Genomic DNA, 16,376 nt, shown 5'->3' with positions numbered 1-16,376 from the left:
GAAACGGGCAGATGAGAGAGGAAGCGAACAAAGAGGTTATATTGCCTCGAGTGAACCTATCTAGGATGAAGTGGCGGCGTTTCCAGCAATTCACAACATGCCACCGTGGGTTCTGAGCTTCTATTTTCTGCATGGAGCACACCGGCAACTTCTTTTTTTCACAATTCGCCTTCCCCTTCCCATTTGAGCGTTCGCCTTCTCATCTTCGAGTTTGGCTGATGTAGTGGCAGCGGTCCCGATAAAGAGTGAGGTCGAGCAATAATTTCAGTGCTAGTTTTCTATACCAAGCCCCACAAGACCGCAGTCTATCGTAAGGCAACACCACCGTAAAAACGTTTCAGTGCATATTTTAGCGCTATGCATTTTCTTAAAAGTGGTAAATCTGGCGAGCATCTACCGTTGGAAGTGATGGTATCGAGACCTTCTACATGTAATTATTGTGGGTCGTGTTTCAACCGGAAAATTTATTACTTCCCAAATGGTCAATTACTCAGTGCCGAATTTAATTTTATTCTTTCAGAATACCCATGCAGGAGATTTGAACCAGGAGATCACGTTCACGTGGATATTTCTGAGGCGTCAAATGACGAAACGTTTCCCGTGGGAACACGAATAACTTTCCGGTGTGAAACTGGATATCACATGCGTGGTGTCTCCAGCTTATTATGTATGGAAAGCGGATGGTTTGGGCAGCCGCCGAAATGTGAACGTGAGTTCCCATTTTTGCTTTCTATTCGCCTTAAATGCCAATTAAACAACTAGTTGCGTGTGGTTCTAATATTTTACTTAGACGCACCAAGGTCGCATTATTGGTGCCTATTTAGGGGCAAGTGTAGCTTTTTTTCCTCCACAACATCTTCTGCTACCTGCTCTTTACTGAAAGGATGTGAAAAAAGCCGGTATTACGTTGCTTGATGAAGTACGTATCTTCAATTGATTAAGAAAGTCAAGTTAGCCGCTGCGATTCCTGTAAAGTACCAAACAAAATCGCATTATTAAATGCCGTCTTCATGTATCATTGCTACCAATTTCGTAAGCAGAAGTTGTTTTTGAGAATATTGTTACAGTGTGTCAGTAGTTCAAGAACGAAATGTTAGTACATAACCCCAAGCATTGCGGACATGTGCTAGGGCTCAGCTGGGAGGAAGAAGAGGTTCGGGCTAGGTCCAACGCGGTGCTCGCTTCTCTGTGTGTGTGAAATACACCTTCATTTTCACGTATTCCTCTCCGTAACATCTTGGTGGAGGTTGCCCGACATCCCTTACCTCTCGTCTTGGCGCTCAAATCCTCGAGGCTTCGTCACCATTCATCACGTTACTCCACAGCGGGCGTCTTATTCACCCTGCCACCATGGCTCCGCCCAGCGAGTCGGCGACTCCGCTGGTCGTCGTTACTCAGCCCCGCGAGCCTGGTTTCTTCACCGGCACTGACAACGTTGACGTCGAAGATTGGATCAAGCACTACGAGCGGAACAGCACCCACAACCGTTGGGACCCCACTATCATGCTCGCCAACCTCCCATGCTGCTTCAGAGGTACGGCCCTCACTTGGTTTGAGACGAATGAATCTACGCTCACCAGCTGGGACGATTGTAAAGCCAAGCTTTTGAAAGAGTTCGGCAACCCTGTCGCCCACCAGTTACGCGCAAAAAGTGAACTTGCCTCCCGTGCCCAAACGTCGACCGAGCCGTACGTCGCCTACATTCACGACGTTCTGGCTCTCTGCCGTAAGGTTGATGCGAGCATGAACGAGCAGGACAAGGTCGGGCATGTGCTCAAAGGAATAGCTGACGACGCCTTTCACTTGCTAATATGCAAGGACTGTACGACAGTCGATGCTATCCTGAAAGAATGCCGGCGCTTCGAGCACGCGAAGAGTCGGCGCATCACGCAGCAGTTCCAACGGCTGCCCAACACCGCTGCTACTTCTTCTTGCGACGCACCGGCCCCTCAGTCGTTTTCGCCCGCGCCTTCTTACCGCGACGCCCTAGAGCACACCGTTCAAAAGATAGTACGCCGAGAACTTGAAGCGACAGCTCCAACCGAAACTATGCCCCATGCCGTCACCAGCCCTGTTCCAGCCATTTCGCTCATTCAAGCTGTCGTTCGTGACGAAATTGCCAACATGGGCTTCCAGCCAGTATGCGGCGTAACTCCTGCTCCCCGCCGCAGTTATGCCCCACCCGGACCACGCAATGTGTACGGCCCTACGCACTATCGAAACCCCGCTGAATGGATAACTCCGGATGACAGGCCGATTTGTTTCACGTGCAGGCGTGTTGGGCACGTCGCGCGCTACTGTCGGAATCGCTGGTCCTCCAGGAGTACCTTTTGGGACGACTCCCGCCGCAACGATGGACACCGCCCAACCTACTATCGCTCCCAGCCCCACCTTGAGACCCAATTACCAGCAGATGCTCCACCGGAGAGTACAACCTTCCAACGCCGTCACCCGTCTCGCTCTCCGGAACCTCGTCGCCTTTCGCCGCACCACTCTCGCCGTTCATCTCCGGGAAACTAGCTGATGCAGCTCCCGGAGGTGACTCTGCATCAACGACCGACCCCGCAAACCCTCTCTTGACGTTCCCGACTGAAGACAATTTGCTAGCAGTTGAAATTGATGGCGTCCCTGTTAATGCCCTAATCGACACTGGTGCCCACATCTCCGTCATGAGTGCACAGCTGCGCTCTCGCCTCCACAAGGTACTCACCCCTGCTCTTTCGCACGTTCGCGTTCCTGACGGAGGAACTTCGGCTGTCGCGGGTATGTGCACCGCCCGAGTGAGCATAGCTGGCCACCCTGTCACTGTTATGTTCTTTGTTCTGGACAAATGCCCTCATGACGTCATTCTCGGCCGTGATTTCCTCTCAGACCATTCCGCCCTAATAGACTGTTCGACGGGTCTGCTTCGACTTGAGCTCCCACTTTCCTCCGAAGACCACGCCCCACCTTTCCTCCACTTACGCTCTGATGAGAACGTCCGCCTGCCGCCTCAAGCCGCTACTTATGTCCCTCTCTCTTCAAGCATGCCCGTCCCCGATGGAGACTACGTCGTTGCGCCCGTCCTTGACGTTCTACTCACCCGAAACCTCGCCCTTCCCCATACTATTGTCTCCATACAGCAGAACCACGTCTCCTTGCCTTTCCTGAACTTCGCATTCCACACCCAGGTTCTTGCGCAAGGAATGACTGTTGCTACTGTTTGTCCGGTCTCCGATTTTCATATTTCTGCTTTTACCGTAAACCGCATATCCCATCCGCCCACTTCGTCCGCTACACCTCCGCCCACCACTCAATTCGACGCTATGATTAGCCCTGACCTTTCCCCAGATCAGGTACACCTTCTGCGTGAGCTCTTGGCTTCATATGGCGACATCTTCGACTTGGACAATCCAGTGCTGGGTCGAACTACCCTCGTGACTCATCGAATCGACACCGGTGACGCCATTCCCATCCGCAGGCGGCCGTATCGGGTATCTCGCGCTGAACGGGACATCATCCAAGCTGAAGTTGACAAGATGCTCTCCAAGGATATTATTGAGCCTTCGTGCAGCCCCTGGGCCTCACCAGTGGTGCTGGTAAAAAAGAAAGACGGCACCTGGCGATTCTGCGTTGATTACCGGCACCTCAATAATATTACAAAAAAAGACGTCTACCCCCTACCCAGGATTGACGATGCTCTCGACTCTTTACACGGTGCTAAATATTTATCTTCTATTGACCTTCGATCTGACTACTGGCAGATAGCTGTTGATGAGTTGGACCGAGAGAAGACCGCTTTCGTCACACCAGACGGCCTTTACCAGTTCAAAGTAATGCCGTTCGGACTATGCAATGCTCCCGCAACGTTCGAGCGAATGATGGACTCTCTTCTTCGCGGTTTCAAATGGTCAACATGCTTATGCTACCTGGACGATGTGATAGTGGATTCACCCTCCTTTGAAACGCATCTCCAGCACCTTTCAGACATCCTCATAATATTTCGACGTGCGGGCCTCCAGCTGAACTCAAGAAAATGTCGCTTTGGCCGCCGCCAGATAACCATCCTTGGCCATCTTGTTGGCAATAACGGGGTTCAACCCGACCCTGACAAAGTACGCGCAGTCAAGCAATTCCCCGAGCCTCGCTCATCCAAGGACGTCCGCAGTTTTATTGGCCTGTGCTCGTACTTCAGGCGTTTTATACGGGGGTTTGCTGACATTGCGCGCCCTCTGACAGACCTTCTTAAAAAGGACGCTGAGTTCCATTGGGGTGCATCTCAAGCAGAAGCGTTTGCTAAATTGGTATCCGCTCTCACCACTTCACCTATCCTGGCCCACTTCGATCCCACTGCCGCCACCGAAGTCCGGACGGACGCTAGCGGACATGGCATTGGCGCTATCCTCGCTCAGCGACAGAACGGCAGAGACCGTGTTATTGCATACGCCAGCCGCCTCCTGACGTCCGCTGAGCAGAACTACTCAATCACGGAGAGGGAGTGCTTGGCACTGGTGTGGGCTGTAGCAAAATGTCGCCCGTATCTGTATGGACGCCCCTTTTCGGTGATAACCGACCACCACGCGCTCTGTTGGCTTTCTTCTCTGAAAGATCCTACAGGACGCCTAGGTCGCTGGGCTCTGCGTCTGCAGGAGTATTCGTACACGATAGTTTATAAGTCCGGCCGCTTGCATCAAGACGCCGATTGCCTGTCCCGTTACCCGGTTGACAACCCCGACATTGCTGTTTCGAGAAACCCAAGTAGTGTGCCCGCAATAACGGATTTGTTACGCTTTGGGGACGAGCAGCGCCGCGATCCATCTCTCAGCGCAATTATGAACCGTCTCAACTCTGGCTTCCATGACCCTTCACTGCGCCTCTTTAAGTTACGCAATGGGGTCCTCTATCGCTACAACATCCGCCCCGAGGGTCCAGAGTTGCTTCCGGTCCTCCCTGAACGTCTGCGCTCGGACGTTCTCCAGCAACTCCATGACGTACCCACTGCAGGCCACCTCGGAGTTTCCCGCACCTACGACCGTGTGCGTCGTCGCTACTTCTGGCCAGGCCTTTATCGCTCTGTACGGCGTTATGTGGCCTCTCGCGACCTCTGCCAACGCCGTAAAAAGCCTACGACATCCCCAGCAGGCCTTCTCCAACCGGTGGACATACCCACCGAGCCATTTTTTCGTGTAGGCGTCGATCTCTTTGGTCCTTTCCCGGTCTCCAGTTCGGGCAACAAGTGGATTGCGGTCACCACTGATTACGCCACATGTTATGCAATTACTCGCGCTCTCCCCACCAGCTGTGCCTCTGACGTTGCCGATTTTCTTCTCCAAGACGTCATCCTTCATCATGGCGCTCCTCGTCAGCTCCTTACTGATCGGGGCCGCTATTTCTTGTCTCGCGTTGTCGCCGATATTCTTCGTGCTTCCTCAACGCAACACAAGATCGCGACTTCCTACCACCCTCAGACGAATGGTCTCACTGAGAGACTCAATAGAACACTTACCGACATGCTCTCAATGTATGTCTCCGACGACCATCGTGATTGGGACGTGGCGTTACCGTACGTTACATTTGCGTACAATTCGTCCCGTCACGACACCGCTGGATATTCTCCCTTTTACCTGCTCTACGGTCGCGAGCCTGTTTTGCCACTGGACACTCTCTTGCCGCCATCAGTTCGAACTTCTGAATATGCCCGAGCCGCAGTTGACCGTGCCGACAATGCTCGACAAGTTGCCCGCTCTCGCCTCTGCTCATCGCAGTTTTCCCAAAAGGCGCTTTACGATTCTCGCCACCGAGACCTGCAGTTCTCACCTGGGTCTCTTGTTCTTCTGTGGTCGCCGTCCCGCCGCGTGGGGCTCTCTGAAAAACTGCTATTCCCTTACACGGGACCCTACCATGTGGTCCGTCAAGTGACCCCAGTCACCTACGAAATCTCCCAAGCCGCCCCTTCACCAACTTACCACCTTGGCACCGGCAAAACAGACATTGTCCACGTTTCCCGCCTCAAGCCGTACCATCGCCCTCGCACAACATCGCCCTAGGAAGCACCGAGACGGCGCTTTTTGCCGCGGGGGTTATGTTACAGTGTGTCAGTAGTTCAAGAACGAAATGTTAGTACATAACCCCAAGCATTGCGGACATGTGCTAGGGCTCAGCTGGGAGGAAGAAGAGGTTCGGGCTAGGTCTAACGCGGTGCTCGCTTCTCTGTGTGTGTGAAATACACCTTCATTTTCACGTATTCCTCTCCGTAACAATATTGTAACGTGGCGGCAGGGTTAAGTTTTGAAAGGATACAGGTGTGGCTCACAATGCTATTTTCAGACATCTGTAGACTTCTTTACCTTCTATGTAAACATCTTGTGAAGGGGGCTGATACCTGAACTCCTTCAACACGAAAATATTTGAGCGTAAGTGCATGAACGCTTCCAAGAGCCTTAGTGCAGATTCCCTAAATGCTTTACTGGTCATAAAACTCACCCGTAAAATGTATTTGTGAATTTCATACGCTGTTCTCGTATGGAAGCACTGCACCGACAGGGCATTAAGACATCCCTAGGAGTCCCCAGGCGGCGGCAAACAAAAAAGGTCCCTGACGAGTCCAGTTTTCTGCCGCTCCGCTCGATGGCGTCACAGCGGCTGCTCTTGCAGCTCATCCGACTGGGAGAGTCCGATGCCGGAAAGACATTGCTCAGGCATCTCCGCTTAAGCGTGGAATCTTGCATACACGCGCCTCTCAACTCTCTCAGCGTTCTCCACGCAATTGCCGAAGAATCAACATCACTTCGACCCGCCGTGGTTTTTCGGGAGTTTAGAGTGTGAGCTCGCTATCCCGGGCATTCGCTTGAAGAGATTTACACCAGTGGCTGAAGCGAGAATGTTAGCGCTTTAGCACTCGGACCGGTTGTACGGAGACTGTGTTCGCTTGTTTAAGGACGCATCTGTCGACACAGACTTAAACACCAGCGCAGTGGCCTTTGTGATTCCCGGCATAAGCGTTTTCTGGGCGGCTCGCATTGGCCATTTGACATCATCTACAACGGCAGAGTGTATAGCGATTGAGGCGGCCTTGAAAAACATCAAATAGCTTCGAGTGCGGCGTGCGGTAATTCTTAGGGATTCCAAGTCAGCCCTACAGCTGTTGAAGTTTGGATTTCCAGCAGATAAAACGTGTCAACGCTCCCCTGCGTCTCCTTCAGCAAATCAATGAAAACGGGATTAGCGTTCGCTTCGCTTCTAGTGGGTTCCTTCCCATGTCGGAGTGCTTCGAAACGAAGCCGCGGACAAAGCGACATCTGTTACTCGTTTTCTGAAAGTGGATCCAGACGAACGGCGAATTGCAAAACGAACACTTCACATCTCTTTGGCGACCGCAACACCAACATTGTGTTACCAGAGTAATGAAGAGGACACAGGCATCCTTACTGTTCCGCATCCGGACCAACTCAGCGCGGACACCGGCGTGGCTTCATAAGCTGAAACTTGTCTCCTCACCTCTGTGCGCAACGTTTTGTGTAACAGTTGATATCGGGCATTTTCTTATGGACTGCCGAGAGCATGCGACGGAGAGGCTAGTTTTGTTTGAGGAACTGCATAGGAGAGCCACTCTGCATGTCTCCTTCGGTGATATAATTTTTCCTATAGGACACTGGATAGCCAGGAGAGACTTTTTGCGCCTGATCCCCGGGTTTTTAAGCGACACACGCCTCAGCGACTCCTGGTTATTTCCCGCGCATGGCTGCAAGAAGGCGTTGATCGGGGGAGCGATTGCCGGTATATCACGCAAGGCTAGATCCCCCCGGTAATAAACATCATCATCACCACCACCACCACCAGGCGGCGGCTGGATCGCCTCTCGGCGAATTGGCGCCTGTAGCAGCAGGCGCTGTCCGTATACGAAACTTTTGAAGACGTTTCATGACCTGTGAAAGCATTTAAAGGCCCTAGTACTATGTAAAGCAATACGGCACACCTAAACGTGAAACAGAAACTTCTATTCATTCATGAAGTAGGCATGATTCGAGAGTCTACGACAACGTGAACTAACGCCTTTTGCGACTACCCATTCAAAAAAAGCCTCAAGCTTTTTTAACACAATTTTAGAACAAGCTATTTTTCATAGCTCTCAGTGCGCATTCTTTGAATGCGTATAATGCGTTGGTATGCAAGAGAAGTATGCGACTGTGTTTTAGGCTGCCTCATAAAAGATCATGCGAAATAAAGTTTAACATCTACCTGAATGCAGCCATACGGCAACAAAGGGAAGCTATACAGCTTCCTCAGAAACTTCGCAGTTTGAGAAAAATTCGTCCTGGTCCAGGATTCGAACCCGGGACCACCGCTTAATTGGAGTAGTCGCTCTACCAACTGAGCTAACCAGGATGCTAGTCGTTTGTAGTGCGAGAGTGAATTGATCTAAAAACTCGAAGGTACCTGCTTCGAATCCTGGACCAAAACGAATTTTTCTCAAACTCCGAAGTTTCTGTGGAAGCTGTATAGCTTTCCTTTGTAGCCGAATGGCTGCATTCAGGTGGTTGCCAAAATTTATTTCCCAGAAAGTTACTCCACCTTAGGGATTTCCTCTAAATCTGGTCCATAAAAGATCATTTATTTTGGTGTCGTGTGCCCTTTTATAAAGTGTGACCTTTTTCAAACAGAATACAAGTGTCGCAGGTTTGAGCCCGGACCCCATTTACGTGTTGACGTATTTGGTGTCACCAACATTACGGCATTCCCGGAAGGAACGGTAATAACGTTCATGTGCGAAGAGCAGTACACTCTGCAGGGCATTTCTATGTCCATATGCCAAGATGGCCATTGGTTGGGAAAAGTTCCAACTTGTAAAGGTGAGCACTTTACTTTCCTACTTCACCAACACGCATTATGTGCCCAGTAGAAAAGCAGATACCTTCGAAATCCAATACGAGCACGCAGGCACGATACTATTAAAGCTCTTTTGCTATGAGCTGGACATAGTGACTGCGTAGGGGCCTTTGGCTTGCCAACGTGTGGAAAGGACGTGTAGAGAGGCCTGCATGAGTAATTTGAGCTTGGTAATTACAGCAGTAGCAAAGAGGAGGATAGCAAAATACGTTCTCGTAAACAACCCCTTTACTTTACGATGACAGGAGGCATTGGCCGGGTCATTGTACCGAGTACAAAAAAATAAAGAAGCAAAAAAAATCGAACTCGTTCAAAATGTGCACATCATAATACTTGGCATGATATCACTGATGTTGTCACCGAGTTTTAAAATATTTATGGAAATGTCATGTTAGGTACATCACTCCGTTTATTATGTCTAACCAATCGTGCGAATCAAGTAATATTGGGTATGAGGAAAAACACAAATGCTTTGAAGAAGTCTGCTGTCCTAGGTACGTTTGTTCTCATAAAACGGAACCGACAAAGGTTATTTCGAAATGTACAACCCTACCTATATATGGGCAAGCAGTGAAACCCAAGAGAGATAATAGTGCGTCCGTTCCAGCCTTACTGGCGGCTTTTGATAGACCACAGGAATGCATCCATGAGAGTTACGGGGAAGAAGCCCCCTAACAATACCCACCATCGGGTTACTTTTTTAGCATTTCAGACCTGCCCTCGCCCATTTTTAGAATTTGGGTATTTTGTCGGATCCTGTTGTGAGCCTGGCGACAGCGTCACTTTCTTTTGTAATGAAGACAACGGCTACTGCATGGGACCACCCTCTGCATCACCCCCGCGTTCAGCCACGTGTCTGTTGACTGGCGTCTGGAGCGAGCCTATCCCCACATGCGAGAGTAAGTAACCAGTAAGTAACGTGTTTTCGTATCGATTAGGCAAATTAGGGAAGACGTCAAAGAATTTCTCAAGAAGACGTCCCGCTACAGTGTTTATTTTAGGGCTTTTTTCGGTACATTATGCCAATGTAATGTATTTTGAAGCAACGAATTAACAGTTAATAGATCAATGTTATCATTATTATAATAGTAGCTCCACCGCTGTTTCAGCCAATTCATTTGCACCCCGCCAGTAGTGCGCATCTTGCTTGTTTCTTTTATGCTGATTTTATTGTAGTTACCGTGCGGCAGCGCTAACATTAATGTTCCTGGGCACCAAAGCAAACGTGATTGACGGATTATTGTTGTAATATCAGTTAAAATATTTTCTTTGAGGATAATTTCTGTTCGCTCCGCAGTTTCTTGCCTGCAAAGGGACGTGAAAGTATCAATGCTCAAGACTGAACAAGTTTTTAATAAAGGTAACGTAATTCGGATCTAGAAAAAAACTGTTCCAGAACTGCGTATATCTGCAGATATTGTAGTACAATGTACATGTACATATATATATATATATATATATATATATATATATATATATATATATATATATATATATATATATATATATATATATATATATATATATATATATATATCAGGGTGTCGAACCGAAAAAAATACCGGTTCGGTTACGGTTCGGGTTCGGGTGAAATAATTTCGTTCCGGTTCAGTTCCGGTTCGACAAAATCACGTACCGAACCGGTTCGCGAACCGGTTCGATTAGTTGAATTATCACTAAAATTAGAAAAAAACATTTACTAGTTTAAAACGACCGTCAAATCAAAACACAAACTGACATTCAAAATGGTGCTGCTCCCCAAGGGCAGTGGCGCAATTGCAAAGGAAACTTTAAACAATTAGGAGATATTAGAAAAACACATGAAGTGGCGACGATTTACCACCTTCTTTATCGCTCAGACTTTCTGTTGTCCTAGCAACTATTCATAAAGCCAACGCCAAGAGATATGATGGTGGGATATATTTTCTGTCCTTTCCTTTTTTGTTGAAATCGCAATTGTCGCTATGCAATCGCCCATCACGCTAACCTTGAGGCCTTAAATTTAGTCCTGCGTACGGGCGTGTTCAAATACCAGCGCTTAATAACAATGGCGCACATTTTTTATATTTGTAACAAAACAGAAAAATTCTACAACAGGCACATAAATACTACCAATGAATTATATTATTTGGTAACCCTGAATAATTTGTTAGCTGTCACCTTATCGAATGTGTTAGCCACACTTTTGTTAAAAGTAAGCTTTAGTTACGCTCAGTCACTGCATTATTGCTCTGACCACTGCAATTCCTTTTGCGATACCGAAAGTGTGCATTACAATCAGTATGTCATCGTACCGCCTGAACCCCTACCATCGTTCCGTGTGCTACATTGCGGAATCTTATAACAGGTAATGCGGTTACAAAATGAAAGGGAAATTTGACACGTGGAGCATGAGATGGGACTTTTTGGGTAGACGCTCTTTAATTCGTCCACAGCAGTACTCCCCTCCGGAACGAGTAGCAGTAGAAGCAATGTAGCGAGTTGGGCAAACGGCTTAGCAAACAGCTTAGCCACTGAGCAGCTCCTGCGGTCACACTTGTCAAGTATTAATAATTTGCAGGTGTCGGACCTTTTCAACAAATTATGAAATGCAAAAAGTTTGCACACATCGGGTGTGAGCTTTCGCTGTTGCGCTGTGGAGCACTCCTGCAGCCTGATTTCTCCAATGAAGTCGCAGCTAGGGAAGGGCAAAGTCGTTTTATATCACCTGCAAGCTGCCGAGAATGACATTTCGTTTGGTCAGCTTGCACTACGCTCGCGCCTCCAGCAGCAACAGACCAATGCTACATTGGTGCTCATTCATTTCCCCTGTTGTTACATAAAGCGTGATAGTGTTCAATTGTCTGGAGGGGAAAGTGCGCGAGCAAGTACGAAGTTGATGGTACGGGAAAGAAAAAAAGGCCTGAATTGCATTGACTGTGCAATATCAACAACAGAGGGTCGAACCGTTTCGGCATGAACCGGTAACCGTTATTTCTTTTTCCGGTTCAGTTCCGGTTCGGGTTCAGCGTGCTCAAAAAATAACGGTTCGGGTTCGGGTTCAGTTCCGGAAAAAATACCGGTTCGGTTCCGGTTTTCGGTTCGGTTCGGTTCCGGTTCGACACCCTGATATATATATATATATATATATATATATATATATATATATATATATATATATATATATATATATGCTTCCCTGAGGAAAGCAAGTTCTCTTTGTTGAAACGTAGGCCACAATCGTGTTCGAAGTTTTTCTTCTCTTGTGTTCTCTACCATCTTCAAAGTTGTACTACTCCCTATATATATATATATATTGTAGCGCCACCATCATCATCGGTAGATTGGCAAACGGGGCACGAAATGACACGCAGCACTCAGCACCCGGTCTCGGAAGGGCCCCCTCGTTCTATGCGCCTCGTTCCGACCATGGCACAGCCAACTCAACCAGAATAAACGTGGGCTCGGCCGCACCACCTCATCGGCCGCCTACAATATATATATATATATATATATATATATATTTATATATATATATATATATCAGTGTGTCGAACCGAAAAAAATACCGGTTGTTCCGGTTCGACAAAATCACGTACCGAATCGGTTCGCGAACCGGTTCGATGAGTTGAATTATGACTGAAATTAAAAAAAAACATTTATCAGTTTAAAACGACAGTCAAATCAATATACAAACAAAAATTCAAAATGCTGTTGTTCCCCAAGGTCAGTGGCGCAATTTCAAAGCAAAGTTTAACAATTACGAGATATTAGAAAAACAGATGAAGTGGCGGCGATTTACCACCTACTTTCCCGCCCAGACTTTATGTTGTCCTATCGGCTATTCATAAAGCCACCACGAAGAGGTATGACGGTGGGATATATTTTCTGCCCTTTCCTTTTTTGTTGAAATCGCAATCGTCGCTATGGCATCGCCCATCACGATAGCCTTGAAGCCTTAAATTTAGGCCTGCATAAAACATTGGCGTACATTTTTTATATTTGTAACAAAACTAAAATCATTCCACAAGCACATAAATACTACCAATGGATTATATTATTTGGTCACCTTGAATAATTTGTTAGCTGTCGCCTTATCGAATGTGTTAGCCACACTTTTGGTAAAAGTAAGCTTCAGTTAACGCTCTGTCACTGCATTATTGCTCTGACCACTGCAATTCCTTTTGCGGTAGCTATACCGGATGAGTGCATTACAAGCACTATGTCATCGTAACGCCTGACCCCCTGCCATCGTTCCGTGTGCTACATTGCGGAATCTTATAAGAGATTATGCTGTTACAAAATGAAAGGGAAATTAGACGCGCGGAGCATATGAAATGGCACTTTTTTTTGGCTAGACGCTCTTTAATTCGTCCACAGCAGTACTCCCCTCCGGAACGAGTAGCAGTAGAAGTAATGTAGCGAGTTGGGCAGTCGGTACAAGTGCACCTTCCAAAAAAAGCAGATCTTAAAGAGGCAAAACTGCATCAGCAGCACGGCTTAGCCACTGAGCAGCTTCTGCGGTCACACTTGTCAAGTATTAACAATTTGCAGGTGTCGGACCTTTTAAACAAATTATGAAATGCAAACAGTTTGCACAGATCGGGTGTGGGCTTTCGCTGTTGCGCAGTGCAGCACTCCTGCAGCCTGATTGCTCCAATAAAGTCGCAGCTAGGGAAGGGCAAAGTCGTTTATTATCCCCTGCAAGCTGCCGAGAATGACATTTCGTTTGGTCAGCTTGCACTACGCTCGCGCTTCCAGCAGCAACAGACCATTGCTGCATGGTTGCTCATTCATTTCCCCTGTTGTTACATAAAGCGCGATGTTCAATTGTCTGGAGGGGACAGTGCGCGAGCGGGTACGAAGTTGATGGTACGTGAAAGAAAAAAAAGCCTGAATTGCATTGACTGTGCAATATCAACCGCGGAGGGTCGAACCGTTTCGGCATAAACCGGTAACCGTTATTTCTTTTGTCGGTTCAGTACCGGTTTTCGGTTCGGTTCGACACCCTGATATATATATATATATATATATATATATATATATATATATATATATATATATATATATATATTGTGAGCACCAGCAGAATCTACAGCCCTAGTACAATCTACTATGCTGGGACAATCGCCGTGCTCCGATGGGTCGCCCTATGGTCACCGCTTCCTGACGGGGCCTTCCTAGGTCGTCGGCTCTAGGAATAAACCGCTCTTCTTCACGAGTCCTCGACTCTCTCAAGTGGTGGAGGGGGCCTTCGATCAGTTCGGCGCTTACCAACTAGCCCCATGGATCGCGAGAGCAGCAATGGTGGCAGAAACGCTGCAGTTCCCGTCCAGCCAACCTTCACTGTCACCACCCCCCAACGCGAACCGCCCTTTTAAAGACGATAGTCTTTCTTGGGCTACTTAAACCCAGAAATTTTGGTCTGTCTGTATGTCTGTCCGTCTGTCTGTCTGTGACTCGATTCAGCCACCCGGCCAAAGTAAAACAATGCCTGCACAACAGTCTTATATAGTTAAAGCTAAATCTACCAGTCTAAGTCCGGTGTAATGTTCATACCTGTCAACATTGTTGCAGAAGAACAAGAGATTACACAAATATGAGACAACAAATTAATACAGAAGCGATGTTTGCAGTGTTCCTTTATAAAAAATCATACATACTTGACTTTGGCGAAATTGAATACTTCATCAACTCCAGAAAAAAAACTCACTTCGCCGTCGCCTGCTGTCACCCGCGCCACTATAGCTTCTTGTGGAATTTTAAGGAATCAACCGGCAACAGTTACGAAAAGTTCCACTAGATAGGTTCTATAACCGTTGAAGTAGGGCGCCTTGATTCACGCGTGTCTTCACCGCACGGCAGCGTTGTCATCGAGACACCCGGTTTGGAGCAGTGGAATGCGGAAAATTAAAAATGATTTAAGCAAACCTTTAGCGTCTTTACCTTGGGAGGAGCGCGACGCAAGAGGAACAACTTGAGAGGTGAGCAGGAAAGCGAAGGGAGGCATTTACTTCGATAAAGACTATCGTCTTTTGACGACATTTGCAAGGAAAGAAGCAGATACGCGGCCAATTTTTTCGCTGGCCTTCGTGGGGAAGACGTTCAGGACTGGCTTGACCAGTTTGATCGAGTGAGCGCGTTCAACCGGTGGGACGACGCAATAAAACTGAAGAATGTTTGCTGGTCCCTGAATGAAGTGGCGCAGACGTGGTTCTTTAACCAGAACGGTTTCTCTAATTGGGCGAACTTGAAGGATGAAATACGTAAGAACTTCAGAACGTCCTCTGCTCGATCAGATAAAGCAAAAAAAAAACTAGATGCCCGTATGCAACGCCCGGAGGAGACTTACGCTTCATACATTGCAGATGTCCTCGCGCTAAGTCGCCGGTTCGACAAGGACATGCCTAAAATGGAGTAAGTTAATGCTATGGCGTTTCAGAACCCCACTACCATTGCCGATGTGCGAACGATCTGCCAGCGGCTCGACCATCTCCAGTCCGTCCGCATTCCACACGACACATTGCCTACCTGCCCCTCTGGCGATGCCGAGCTCCGTACTCTTATAGGCGACATCATCCGTGAAGAGTTACATCAGCGTGACACACCCTGCGCTCAGAACAACCACGGTCGCGCACCTGGGCTGCGTGACATGATCAGAGAGGAGCTGGTGTCCATGACAACTCTTCCTCAGCTATGTCATAGTGCTCCTCTTCACATGCCAACTTACTCCGAGGCCGTATCCCGATCCCCTGTGCCCATAGAGCATATCGTGTCCCCGCCCTCGCACGTCCACTTGACCGCCTTTTCTGCACCTCCGGCCGCACCGCCTTTCTATTCAACTTGGCGAGCACCGCGCCCTATTAGCGACCGGCCCGTCTGCTACTACTGTGGCATCCGAGGGCACATTTCTCGCTTTTGCCGTCGACGACAGCTGGACGAGCGCCGCGGCTACGCCCCATATGAGCAAGATAACCGCTTCAACTATGCCCCTCGCCAGCGTGTGTACTCGCCTCGTCCGCCTCGCTCTACGCCCCCAGTTGATTCCGATGACCGACCCCGGAGTCCACGTTCTCCCAGACGCCGTTCGCCTTCGCCTTTCCGCCATTCTGCATCCCCTCTCCGACCCGCATCACAAGTTTTCGACCGAAACCCGGAAAGGTGAAAGCAGCAGTTTTCTGGGGGGAAACTGCGTCACAGGAAAAATCTCAAAGTCCTCCTGAGTCACCATATACACAACAACGGTTTTCATTGAAGGCGTTTGGGTTGAAGCTTTGGTAGACACTGGGGCTAGAATTTCGGTCATTCACGCAGATTTGGGCTCTTGGATACGCAAGGTGACAACGCCATATTATGGTCCTGCTTTGCGTGGTGCCAATGGGGGAAGGATTCGACCATCTGGACTATGCACTGCGCGTGTTTTCATTGATGGCATTCGTTACCACATACAGTTTGCGGTATTGTCCCCATGTGCACATCAAGGTATCTTGGGTTGGAATTTTTTGTCATCAGCATCGGCAATCATCACCTTT

General features: G+C 48.3%; 1 protein-coding gene across 1 annotated transcript in view; it reads left to right on the top strand.

Moving 5' to 3' along the window:
• The window catches only part of LOC144159727 (complement factor H-related protein 5-like), a 123,310-nt gene that overhangs the window by 41,167 nt on the left and 65,767 nt on the right, over window positions 1-16,376 (top strand). The window contains exons 3-5 of the mRNA XM_077691430.1: window positions 521-709; window positions 8,640-8,828; window positions 9,570-9,764. Coding sequence (XP_077547556.1) covers window positions 521-709; window positions 8,640-8,828; window positions 9,570-9,764 — 573 coding nt within the window. The remainder of the gene's footprint in view (window positions 1-520; window positions 710-8,639; window positions 8,829-9,569; window positions 9,765-16,376) is intronic.

This window comes from Haemaphysalis longicornis, unplaced genomic scaffold (assembly GCF_048455015.1).
Source record: "Haemaphysalis longicornis isolate Haplotype H1 unplaced genomic scaffold, Haemaphysalis longicornis Haplotype H1 scaffold_10, whole genome shotgun sequence".
NCBI lineage: Eukaryota > Metazoa > Arthropoda > Arachnida > Ixodida > Ixodidae > Haemaphysalis > Haemaphysalis longicornis.
Note: the sequence above shows the minus strand (reverse complement) of the source record. Positions and strands in the feature narration are given on the sequence as shown.